Here is a 12692-nt window from a genome sequence, read left to right as displayed (position 1 = left end):
TAAAATTATATATAATAATAATAAATAAATAAATAAATAAAATAAAGATGGTCACCTCTCACCACCTTCCATTCAGTCTTTAACTTTAGTTAATACATGAATAGTAAGCTATTTATTTTAAAAATTTTTTCATAAATTATTTTTAAATATTTATTTCATTAGTTGATATATAATTTTTTTTTACAAAAAGTAAAGTTCAAATATTTCTTCTCCTAACATAAACATATTTTTTTTTCTTTAAGAGTAATTAGGCTTAAGCCTTATCATGTTAAGTCCTATTTTAAAGTTAGTAATAGATACAAATAATATTGTAGTAATAAATCATTTTTCTTTAATTTTAATTATAAAATATATTTGGAAAATAGTTTTTAATTTGAATTTAAATTTTAGAAATGTCAATCAATATGTTGCATGTCCAATGACGTTTAGAGAATTCTTTAATGATAAAAATTTGAAAAATTTAATTTGATTATATAGAATCTGACTTTAAAAATAAAGAAATCAAGAGGAAATATATTCCTCTGGTCGTTTCAGCAGGGTTCTCTTTATTCCCTGTTTCTCTTTATGAATAAAATGAAGCATCCACTTTCAAAAATATAATAAATATATATATATATATATATATTCCACGGTCTAAACCGAAAACCCAATGACTTTGATTTGTACGCAAATTAAAAATATAATTAAATAATAATAAAAAAGAGTAATGGGAAGAGGTCCGGTGAACAAAGGAACTGGATATTGTATTCTGGGTAAGCTAGGTCAGCTTGCCCATGGATTTTTACGTTTGAACCATCCGTTCTATTTTGTTTCATTAATTAATTGGAAAAGAGTGCCAAATAGTTCTTAAATTGCATTGCCGGGATGGAAGGATCCCAGGGGCCAATGGGCCCCGCCTCCAAAATTCTCCTCCGAATCCTGCGCTTATTAGCCGACACAGACCCACGTGACAAAATGCCAGCGGCACCCAATTTCTCACCTATTAATAATTGGGGGAATTACAAAATGGCCCCATGGACTCTTGAATATTTAATGTATGCACTTACCCCCAAAAATATTTAACGAAATGAAAATAATAGTTTTTATTTATTTTTCTCTCCATCAATAATTTATTTAATTGATAAGAAAAAAAAATCATAATTATAGTTTTACCCTCACTATTATATTTTTTTTTTCATTTTCTTCCCTTTCATTCATCAGTCAATTTTGTTAAATCTATATATATCTAACGTAAATCAAGATCAATTTAAATTTCAAAACATTAAATCTTTTTTAAAAAACTGTTAAATTGAGGTTCTTATTATTTAAATTTAAATATTAAAATATTTTTTGAAGTTATTTTAATGAATTTAATTATTATCTAAATAGAATTTAAAAAGATATCATCGAATCTTAAGTTGTATGAGATCTTTTTCAACCATTTCGTCATTGGATTCTATCAGAATAGGCCAGATCTGATCAAAGAGTAGTCGGCTTGGGTCTAATATCTATTGTTTTTCAGTGTTGGAATTGCCACAACGAGCTGCGGATAGTCTCCTACGTAATTTAAAATGATGTCCACTGCCCCACTTTGTAAATCCCCATAAAAAATCTAACAAATAAAAAAAAATACAATTTGGTAGATTTGGATCAGAATCCACCTAGAAAAGGCAATCCAAGTTGCGCTCAATCATCATTTAACCAAAAATTTAAAATCACATGCTACTAATAATTTAGTTATTCTTTGTGTCAGTTGTCATTGATTAACAGCCAGGTAATTTTCAAAGCATAAAATCATATTTGTTTCTCGAAAGATGTCAAGTTGTCGAAGGCTCCGAGGATTATTGGTTCCAACTTCAAGTAGACATCCTAGCATAAGAGCCTGTGATTTCTGCGATAGGAAATTTGGATCTGTCTGTTTAATTCAAAATTTTATGATATAATAATTTAAAAAGTTAATTATTAAAATAATATATAATACCTTAAAATTTTTAAAAAAATTATTTTGATTACATTTAATTAAATATTTATATTTTATTTAATTAAAATATTATTTATTATTTTATATTATATAATATTAATATAAAATATCAAAATATCATATTATTATGCTATCATATTACGTTATCAATAATTATAACATATTAACATATTACATTAACGATATATGATATAAAATAATAAGTGATATTTTAATTAAAAATTATTAATTAATTAATTTAATTTAAAATAAAAATAAAAAAATTTAATTACACTAAAAAATAAAATTTTATTTAAAATTTTTAAATAATTTAAAAGTTTTTTAAAATATTATACCAAATTTTATATATTGTAAAACTAAAATAAACTTTTGTTTTTTTATGTTTGTAAATAAAGATATTTTTTTTAAGAATGTACGACAAAATAAATATGACAATTCATTAAATCATTTATGAAAATGTTTTTAGAATATTTCTTTACTATGAAATTTAAGTTTAAACTGATTAATCTCTTGTCATATATAAAAATACATAATATATATATATAATCATGTGTCCAATTAAAACATTTTATTTAGAGATATAATGAAAAGCCTGTGACCATACTTATTCCTTTATTTCATCCATTTTCTTCAGCTTTCATGCCCCTTTCTTAAAAGAGTTCCAATTTAGTTGTCTATCACCATAAATATATAATTTTCATCATTACTTTTACTGTCACATCTCTTAGATTGTTCATTGCACCACCACAAAACCATAACAATAATAATAATAATAATAATAATAATAATAATAATAATAATAATAATAATAATAATAATAATAATAATAAATTTGTGTTGATACACTGTTACTTAATTACAGAATGCACAAAGATAAAAATAAAAAAATTTTCCAAATAAATATTTTTAAAGTAAGGAATATTTATTTTTGAAGATTTTTTAATTTTAAAATTTATTTGTTAAAAAAGTCATAATGCTTATTTTTTTTGACTATGAATATTAAATATAAAATTTTAATAATATAATGCTTTTTTTTTTTTGCCTATAACAATAAAATATTAATGCTAATTTCTCTAAAAAGTTTTGGGGATCAAACAATATAAGTATAGAAATGATCAATTATCATGGAGACACTTTCTTCATGAATTGATATTTTGTTGACTTTATGTTTCCTAAAAGAATATCACAAAAAACTGTTATTTTGATATTTATTAAAGAAAACGTGACATTTAATTGGTTTAAGTATTCTATTATTCCCGAAATAGTGAAAGTCAATCATTAACGGATAGCCCAACCTATTGGTTTGGTCCTCAGCAAGTCAGTCCTTTAAAATCCAGAACATTTCATTTTCTCAAAACAAAAGCGAAGTATTCAAAAAGGACTATATATATTTTTTCTCTCTATATTTCTAAAATCTGCCCGCTTTGATTCCCTTTTAAGAACAACAAGAATTACAAGTGCGAAATACTTGAACCAAATTTACATCTTGGAAGGGTTCACGGGGGCAGATTTTAATGTTAATAAAGTTTATTATTATTTTTAATATATATTGTGTATAAATTTTTAGCATTTCTTGTTTTGTTCAAAAGCTAAGTTTGTAAAATACCATTAATTCATATAATTTTGTTGTTAATTATTGGGGAAAGTTGATAAATTTGGGTGGGAATTATTGATGGGTTATTTGGTTGATTCCCAAAAAGATGGTTTTTGTTCTTCGTGGGGTTGTTTAAAGAGTTTTGTAAGAAGAAAACAGGTGGATTCTGCTCATTCCCAGCGTTTGGGTCATCATCAGTTGGCTAAAGAGTTGACTGTTCCTCATCTCATAGCGATTGGTAATATTTTGCCTTTTTTTTTTGTTTTTTGGGTTTGATCTGGGTTTGTGTGTGTTTAAGCTGTTTTTTGGGAAAAATTTGATCTTGGTTTTGCGTTTTTGTTTTGTATTTGGTTGGTTCTTGTTTTTAGCTGTTTTTGGGGAAATTTTGATTGCTTTTTTTCTTTTTTTTTTTTTGGGGGGGGGGGGGGGTTTTGGAATTTTTGATCCTGAATTTGGGTTTTTAGCTGCTTTTTTCATGGTTTTGTGTTGTTTAAATGGTTTTTGGGAAACATTGATCTTCTTTTTGTGTTTTGATTGTTTCTAATCTTATAGCAATCTATGTATTTATTTTATTTTTTAGTTCCTTTTGGGGAAATTTTTATCCGAGTTTTGTGTTTTAAGCTGTTTTTTTATCCATTTTGTAGGGGTTTTAATGATGGTTTTGGATCTTTATCCACACTTTTATTGTAAATTACTGGTTTTTTTTACTTATTCCTCTTGTGGATATCTTTGATGTATCGGGTAATTCTTGTTTTTGAATTATGTTTAGTTTGATTTTCTTTTTCCTCTAACTAGGAGAGTTGGCTTATGGTGGTTCTTTTTACTTTTAAGATTATTGTTTGTTTGCTTTTTGGTTTTAATATCTACAATGGATAGCTTATTGCGAATTTTGGGCACTGTGATTAGGTGTTGGATCAACAATTGGAGCAGGAGTTTATATCCTTGTTGGAACAGTTGCTAGAGAGCATTCTGGTCCAGCTCTCACCATTTCTTTTCTAATAGCTGGAATTGCTGCTGCTCTCTCTGCGTTTTGCTATGCTGAGCTTGCCAGTCGTTGCCCATCTGCTGGCAGTGCCTATCATTATTCATACATTTGTGTTGGTGAAGGGTAATTTCTAATTTCTTGATTTTCCTTGTACATTTATTGCTGTTGTTTTTCTTTGTTCTTGTAATTGGAAAAGTTGGTAGTTAGGATTTACCTTCAATAATAGTTAATCATTCCATTTGGTAAAAGAATACTAAAGTGGCTCTAATGGTACAATCCTCTTCTTTCTCGCATCTTGAAGATTTATCATTTTTTTCAGCCACTGATACAAGCAATATCATTTTGTAGCGTTGCCTGGTTGATTGGTTGGGCTCTGATACTGGAGTATACAATTGGTGGAGCAGCAGTTGCTCGTGGCATTTCTCCTAATCTGGTTTAGTGAATTTTCTTACTCAAATTTTTTTTGCCTTTTTTTGGCTGGGGATGGGGGTGCTTCAGGGTTGTGGGGGTGGGAGTTTCCTTCTTTTGTTTGCTAATTACATGGCACACTTTCCTATTTTCTTTTGATATTTGCATCCAGGCTTTGCTTTTTGGGGGTCAAAATAGTCTGCCGATTTTTCTAGCTCGTCAACATATTCCCGGGCTTGATATTGTGGTGGACCCTTGTGCTGCAGTTCTAGTTTTCGTCGTGACTGGACTCTTATGCGTGGGAATCAAGGAGGTATCTCCTTTTTATTCAGTTCCTTTTCTGTCTGTGTGGGTGATGACCCTTTGTAACCTTAAATTAAAACGTCTCATGCAGAGTACACTTGCTCAAGCAATTGTCACCAGCGCAAATGTATGTGCCATGATTTTTGTGATCGTAGCTGGTGGTTATCTGGGTTTCAAGACTGGATGGGCTGGATACGAACTGCCTACTGGGTAATTGGCATTTCATGTTGTATTTCCATCCTTGTATGATAGTTGTTATTTAACTTATTTGTCCAATAGGTATTTTCCATTTGGGGTGGATGGAATGCTTGCTGGGTCTGCAACAGTGTTTTTTGCATATATTGGTTTTGATTCGGTTGCCAGCACTGCTGAGGAGGTATGTAGTTTGTTTAGTGATAGCAGTTTGCCTTATATTTAAAGTCTTCTTTTCGAGTGACCTGAAGAATTTGAAATCCATGCCGAAATAATGTATGACAGGTTAAGAATCCCCAGCGGGATTTACCACTGGGTATTGCGACAGCACTCTCCATTTGTTGTGGGTTGTACATGCTGGTCTCTGTTGTGATTGTTGGTCTGGTCCCCTATTATGAAATGGATCCTGACACCCCCATCTCTTCCGCATTTGCTAACTATGGGATGCAATGGGCAGCGTGAGTATTCATGGTGCATTCAAAGTGTTTGTGTTATTTATTTATTGTTTTCTGAAGCCTTTTCATACGGGGAATCTCATTTTGTGATTTCAGTTACATTATAACCATTGGAGCTGTTACTGCCCTTTGCTCAACATTGATGGGCTCAATGCTCCCTCAGGTACATATGAATTTCTCATTGGTACAACCGTGAAATTGTTTGGCATTTCTGCAAATATTGCATGAAGATGATGTTAATGTCCTTACTTATAATCCACATTACAGTTCTGTCATTTCTTTCTCTCAAATAATTGTCTCAAATGAGAATTCTTGTATCATACTAATTGCAGAGCTAAATACAACCTAGGCTGAGAACTATAAAGTGGATGTTCAATTCCATGTTCTTCAAAAGATTTACTAACCAAAGAGATCCCTTTCAAAGTCAATATAGCATTTGGATTCAATTATGATTTCTTACTGCTGACATAAATTTGTTGGTTGCATAATTATAAATATTAATGTAAGAATTTTGTATACACTTTTTAATTACTATGTTTGGTTCTCTCCCTCTCTCTCCCACCCCACAACAATCTTTTAATTACTTCTAAAGTTTCACTGGTTTGTTGTCAGAATTTCAACATACTTGCTCATGATCCTAATCTGTAAATAGTGAAATGCTAGCTCTTAATAATCTACATGACTGATCATAGATCTTAATATTTTACTTTTGCATGATTTAATTATTTAATAATAATGTACTTGATTGTGTGTTTGCAGCCTCGAATCCTTATGGCCATGGCTAGAGATGGATTGCTGCCATCCTTTTTTTCAGATGTTAATAAACGCTCCCAAGTTCCTGTCAAGAGCACATTGACAACTGGTATAGTTGCTGCTACCTTGTCATTCTTCATGGATGTTTCACAATTGGCAGGGATGGTAAGTAGGCATTTCTTGCCACTGGTATCGGATTTTTTTCTTTCTTTTTGGGGCCTGTTGGTGCAGGCTATGAATGTGTGCTACGGTTGTGGTTTACTAGGCCTTGAGTGCTTTCAGTTCCTATGGTGACCCACTTTATGTTAAAGTCAAAATTAAATTTAATAACCATACAATGATATGTCTTTGATTGTTGCCATAATCTGCTTGATCATTTACAGTCTGTGATACAACATTAATAGGCTTTTCACAAACTCTACGTTGTGATCATTTCTCAGCTTTAAAAGCTGCGTTTTTTATCTTATGTTGTTTTCCTTTTTTTTTTAATTTTAGAAAGGGCTTTTGCTTTATTATAAAGACTAATGCGATGTGGTTTCTGTGAACTAGCTCCTCTGGATTGAGTTTCTAGTTTATGACAGGCTCTTGGATGCATTTGCCTAGAATAGGGAGCTCCTAAGAGTTACCTTTCTTTTGCAGGTCAGCGTGGGTACACTTCTTGCATTTACTATGGTAGCAATTTCTGTGTTGATACTCAGATATCTCCCACCAGATGAGGTGCCACTTCCGTCATCACTTCAGGAGTCGATTGATTCTGTGACACTAAGATATAGAAGGGATTCTCAGGTGATTAGTGGGGAAAACCCTGAGATGAGTACTTCTACAGGTAGTTCTCAGCCTTTGCTCAGCAAGAAGAATGTGGCTATTGATTGTCCCATTATTGAAAAGCAAGAAGCTCAAGCCAGTTGTAAGTTCCTTGCCTTCTGTCACCTTTTTGTTAAAACATATCGTATAAAATAATTTAAGTAATCAGTATACCATGTCTTGTTTTATCACTAGCTTCTGTAAGTAATGTGCTTGAAGTTTTTTTTCCTGGCTTTTAAAAGTACTAAACAATGAGAACTAATTATGTAATAGACTATTTTGGAACTTCTAATCAAGGTGTACAATTAATCACATTTCACTGGTTTGGACATTATGACCGTGAAGTTTCTCCACATTGAATTGAACAGTATCTCCATTGTCCAAAATTCAAATTATATGGGCATGGGGTCAGTCTGCCACCTGTCCACCCTGAAACCTATGTAGCATTCATTTGTTCCACTATGCTTTTCATCAACTGGTATTTCCTGACGTATCGATTCTCTCCTGTGTAATGATTATTGCAGGTACCCTCAGTGAAGAGAACAGGCGAAAAATTGCTGGCTGGACTATATTGTTAACATGTGTAGGGGCATTTAGCCTTACGTTTGCAGCTTCAAGTTTGTGGCTTCCAAGGTAGGCTGTTCATGTCTGTATTGTTGAACTACTGAGTTCCTTGTTCAGGATAGATTGGAGGCAATTTATTATTCTTGGCCATTATTAAGCTTTTCATTATCATGAGTTTCCAGAAGTGGGTGGCATACTTTTCTGATGCAGGAAAAAAGAGGGAGATGGAGAGTAAATTTATGGTGCTCTGGTGTTATACATTGATAGGGGTGAAGAGAGAGAGTTGAAATCCAAGGAAATGTTTGTGTCCACCATTTAGTTATTCATTATTATTGTGATTGAAAAAGAAGAATAGCCAGAGAAAAGCTTTGTAGTGGTTTGCAGCATATATGGCTGAAGAATTTATTTTTATTATCTTTCCATTGAATTTTGTCTTTTCAAATGTTTCCATTATCTATTTTCTTTCTTTTGGTTTGATGTTGTTGGTATCTTCTTCTAGCCTTCTTCGTTTCATGTTATGTGGAGTTGGGGGTGTTCTTCTTCTGTTTGGTCTGATTGTGTTGACATGTATAGATCAAGATGACGCACGGCATAACTTTGGACATACAGGAGGTATGCTCTGAGCTCTCCATCTTAACAGGTGGTTGTATCTTCACGATTTCATCTATTTATGCATATTTGATTCAATATTGATATATGTTCAGGCTTCATATGCCCTTTTGTTCCTCTCCTGCCAATTGCCTGTATTCTCATCAATGTCTACCTGCTCATTAATTTGGGGTAAGTGTTAACTAAATTATTCTATTCTTCTTTATTTTCTCCTATTTTCACATGGTCTTTGGGTGCTGCTGATTTGGTCTTCCAGAATTCATCAGAAGTATGCTATTATCAAATGGCTAAACCCTTTTCATTCGCATTGTTCTCATATTATGTTCTTTGCAATTGTCAGGGCTGCCACATGGGCTCGGGTTTCTGTATGGCTCGTATTGGGGTTTCTTGTTTACATTTTCTATGGCCGAACCCACAGCTCGCTGCTGGATGCAGTCTATGTGCCTGCAGCTCGTGCTGATGAAATTTATCGCTCCTCTGGAGACTCTTTGGCATAGTTGCAGCATGAATGGAAAATTTCTCCTGGAGGAAAAGGGAAAAAATATAGGGAAAAATGTGGATTATGTTTGCACCAATGCTTGTTGGCCTTAGTTTTGGAGAAAAAATTCTCAATGTTGTATGTGTGTAGTTTTTGTTGTCCCCTGTTATTAAGTATATATAATCTATTGACTGATGACCTAAAATCAGTCCCTTGTTTGTATAGCACATATTTCCTAAGGATGGGAAAATGCATATTCAAAAATGTAAATAATCAGCAAATTGAAGATAAACTTCCCTCTCTCTCCCTCACAATAACTTTTACTTTAGCCTTTCCAGAAATCAATCACATAGATGACAAATAAGGTAATTACATGGATGAGTTTATAAACAGAATTAGTCTTGGAAGATTCTCAAGACCCAGCATCAAAATTCCAGCCAATACAAACATCAAAACAAAAGCCAACAGTATTTTGGCAATGTAGAGAAAACTGATTCCTGGTTTTGAAGTCCCCTTTGTAGAATGTGAGCCATCAAAGTTCTGTTAAATTGAAAACAGACATAAATATATCAGCCAAGTCATGAGTTGAAACCTTTACATGCAGGAGAAAGATAAAAGCATCATGAACCCTAGTGTATTTCCAAAGAGGAAATGAATAAAAATATCAATATAGATGATGAAGAAAACTACATGGTTTAAGATGCATAAATTGTTAACTAGTGCCGACCCCAAATTTTTAGCAATACCAGTTAGCCTTTAGGTTGGTTCCCGGTAATGGGAAACACATCATGAAGTAGGAGCAAAGAAGGTTTTCCATTTGGCATTTCCTTTTTTGCAACGCATCCGTTTACTATAATTCAGAATAGCCGATCTAATGGAATGATTGCAGGTTGTAGTATGCAACTGAAGATGTAAATTTTACAGATAATGCAGACAAGTAATCCTTAAACTACACTGTCTCATAGTCATAGGGAACCTAAGAAAAGGGTGACCAGTTTCCTCTTCAAGTCTTTTAGTTTATGACTTATGATTGTTTGTTCCTCTCATGAACAGATACCAGAACTTTATGCCAGACTTCCATCCAGAGAAGTTATTACCTTTACAAAAGGGATCTGTGCTGAAACTGGCCGAACACCTTCCCCTTTTCTTGTGCCTATACCAAAAAATAGAGCAGAATCAGAACCTACTGATTGAAACATTCAAAACCACAATATAGTTTGAATCGATAGGACTTAGTTACCGGGAAAATCCACTTCAGTAACTGTCTGCAACTTCCAGCCATTGCCATAATTCACAAGAACTGCATCAGGGCCAAAACTAATGGGTTCCTCCCCTTGTTTAACCGCTTCAATATGCAAAGCAAGAGGATTTCCAATATCCAACTTTCTATTTATTAATGAAACTGCAAATCCCGCCTTGGTGCCGGCGGCAAACCGTGTTTTCTTACCAGAACTTTTGCATATTACCTCCACAAACTGCATATCCAGCATAAGCAATTCAAGAATAAAAAAAAAATCAAATCAGTTTCACTACTTCCCGAAATTTAGAACAAGGTTAATTCAACATATGGATTGTTTTTTTACAGAACAGCTGCTGAGAATTGATTAACCCCATTGATAAACTAGTATCAAGATTCAAAAATTCAATCAGTTTCAGAATTATAAGAGACAATCGCCCATCCCACCACTGCCAGCATCAATCCGCGTACATGAACATACATCCATACATAATAAGATAAATACATATAGAAGTTTAAAGTAAAGAGAGAGAACCGCGGAAGTTACCGGAGGAGGCTGTAGAGAATTATTGACTTCTTCAGCAAATTCTTCCGCCATGGGAGAGAGGAATGAAAAGGTGGAAAAACCACGTGACACCAGTTTTGAATAAGCTTATTAAGGGTCTGGGCTGGAAATAAGCCCATTAAGGCTGAAATCCAGTCCAATACTCTTCCAAAATAAATATAAATATATATTATTTCTCTCCACTTCTTTGAAGCTTTAGCTAAAATGCCAATTCCATCGGAAGTCACGACTCGATTATTATCGTCATCTTAAGCTTGACAGAAATATGAAAAAGAATTTATCTGTATTTTTTTTCTCTAATTATTCAGAAAATATTGTCTTCAATTTCAATTTTTTAAAAACTTGACATCATAATTCAATAACGATATGATTATCGAACTATTTTATGATTGAATTTCATAATCATAGATTTAGAAAGAATTTGAAAAAAAAAAATCTATTGCTTAATATTCTTCCAATTGGAGAAGTATTTATAGGATGGAATTTATTGGCCAAAATATCACCAAATTAATTTAGAATGATGCATGAATGGATACATATTTTGGGTTTTATTTTCGAGACTAATATTGTAGATATTTAAATATAACTTTGGTACTTTATGTTGGGGCCACAAATTCTTTTGATAAATAATAAAAAGAAAAACCCATGAATATGGTAGTTAGGATCATAATCTGAGCTGAAGATCAACTCCTTCCAACATCCTTGGAAATGTAATGATAGTGAAATAACTATTGTCCACAGAAACACTGGAAACCATGATCTGATCCTGGTCGGCATCTTTGGGGAGTCGATACTTGGCACAAAAGTAGCAAAGCCTTTGATCCTTGTTCCCCCCACTTGCCTTGAGCAATGCTTTGTCTTCTACTTCAATCTTCAAGTCTTCTTTCTTGTAATGGGGAGACCTAATTCTAAATACATACAACTCCCCACTAGTCTCAAATTCCAATATCATATTTGGCTCAATTTCGTTGGTTTTTTCAGTCTTTTGTTTCACTTTTAGGGCAATTGTTTGTTTGCTTTTTCCACGAGTTTTCCATTTCTGGTGTGGCCTGAATTTATAGGAATGAGGAGAGAGAATTGGTATCTAAAATTAATTTCCCCATAAATATATATATGATTGTATCAATTGTACTAAACCATGCCTTTCTTTATTTTAATTAATTATTTGCATGCATTAACTCATTTTCTTTCACATTAAAACACCTCTTTAAAGCTTGTTTTTTCTTTTCTTACAATCATTGATGATATGAATTCATTATCTGCTAATAACAAAACAATGGTCCCCAAAAAGAAATGATATAATATTTGGTTTATGCAAATTTTTCTGCTGATATTCACCAACTGAAGTACATGCTGAAACTGGAGCTAACTCAGGAAATCAATTTGTTAATTTTACTTCATTATACATCCAGTTTCTCCAGCGTTAGGAGGCAAATCCCAAAGCCATGATTAGTAAAAAGTCCTACATACCTATTTCAGAGGGCAAACATAAGCATGAACCCCATGAAATGATGGCGAAGAAAGACGCCAAGCCATCAAAGAAGGAAAAGATGACTCCAATCGAATGACTGATAAAAACTAGTAGTATCATTTTCATTCCCAATCCTTCAACTTCTTGCTTCCTTTTGGTTTACCTATAGGTGCATTCACGGCTGCCATTTTTGCATTGTATTTTGCCCGAAGAGGATCATTGTATGTCCATCTGCACAAAAGCCAAACAATTTAATTCAAGGTTTGTTCGGAATATAGCTACCAAAGCTAAAATCACATTTTATTCTTTTTTGC

The 12692-nt window shown here is 32.7% G+C and overlaps 3 protein-coding genes across 3 annotated transcripts in view; 1 reads left to right on the top strand and 2 right to left on the bottom strand.

Moving 5' to 3' along the window:
* Nucleotides 1-3293: 3293 nt before the first annotated feature.
* LOC110415024 (cationic amino acid transporter 2, vacuolar-like) lies at nt 3294-9327 on the top strand. Its single transcript, XM_021426493.2, has 14 exons — nt 3294-3792; nt 4461-4662; nt 4888-4972; nt 5120-5260; nt 5342-5460; nt 5530-5626; nt 5728-5900; nt 5994-6060; nt 6657-6815; nt 7290-7557; nt 7979-8087; nt 8518-8630; nt 8723-8798; nt 8968-9327. The coding sequence occupies exons 1-14, from the start codon at nt 3633-3635 to the stop codon at nt 9122-9124; spliced, it is 1926 nt and encodes a 641-aa protein (XP_021282168.1). The 5' UTR covers nt 3294-3632; the 3' UTR covers nt 9125-9327.
* Nucleotides 9328-9470: 143 nt separating this feature from the next.
* Nucleotides 9471-10978, bottom strand: LOC110415025 (maltase-glucoamylase, intestinal protein). The gene is made up of 4 exons (XM_021426494.2): nt 10890-10978; nt 10346-10580; nt 10203-10258; nt 9471-9645 (listed from the first exon to the last, which is right to left on the bottom strand). Exons 1-4 carry the CDS (start codon nt 10938-10940, stop codon nt 9475-9477), a joined length of 513 nt encoding a protein of 170 aa, XP_021282169.1. The 5' UTR covers nt 10941-10978; the 3' UTR covers nt 9471-9474.
* A 1299-nt stretch (nt 10979-12277) lies between these two features.
* Nucleotides 12278-12692, bottom strand: part of LOC110415036 (uncharacterized) — a 2753-nt gene continuing 2338 nt past the window's right edge. The window contains 1 exon segment of the mRNA XM_021426509.2: nt 12278-12609. Within this exon segment, the coding sequence (XP_021282184.1) occupies nt 12501-12609 (109 nt within the window). The 3' untranslated portion in view covers nt 12278-12500.

The sequence above is a fragment of the Theobroma umbraticum genome, unplaced genomic scaffold, assembly GCF_002168275.2.
Source record: "Theobroma umbraticum cultivar Fairchild unplaced genomic scaffold, ASM216827v3 scaffold_147.0, whole genome shotgun sequence".
In the NCBI taxonomy this organism is placed as follows: domain Eukaryota; kingdom Viridiplantae; phylum Streptophyta; class Magnoliopsida; order Malvales; family Malvaceae; genus Theobroma; species Theobroma umbraticum.
Note: the sequence above shows the minus strand (reverse complement) of the source record. Positions and strands in the feature narration are given on the sequence as shown.

What these genes read in the sequence shown, in the direction of transcription:
- LOC110415024 (XM_021426493.2), top strand. Translation starts at nt 3,633, where the DNA reads ATGGGTTATTTGGTTGATTCCCAAAAAGATGGTTTTTGTTCTTCGTGG. An exon ending in TGGGCTCAATGCTCCCTCAG is followed by an intron (nt 6,061 to 6,656) that starts GTACATATGAAT and finishes GTGTGTTTGCAG; the next exon opens with CCTCGAATCCTTATGGCCAT. An exon ending in TCAAGTTTGTGGCTTCCAAG is followed by an intron (nt 8,088 to 8,517) that starts GTAGGCTGTTCA and finishes ATCTTCTTCTAG; the next exon opens with CCTTCTTCGTTTCATGTTAT.
- LOC110415025 (XM_021426494.2), bottom strand. Translation starts at nt 10,940, where the DNA reads ATGGCGGAAGAATTTGCTGAAGAAGTCAATAATTCTCTACAGCCTCCT. An exon ending in TACTGAAGTGGATTTTCCCG is followed by an intron (nt 10,259 to 10,345) that starts GTAACTAAGTCC and finishes TTTTTGGTATAG; the next exon opens with GCACAAGAAAAGGGGAAGGT. An exon ending in CACAGATCCCTTTTGTAAAG is followed by an intron (nt 9,646 to 10,202) that starts GTAATAACTTCT and finishes TCAATTTAACAG; the next exon opens with AACTTTGATGGCTCACATTC.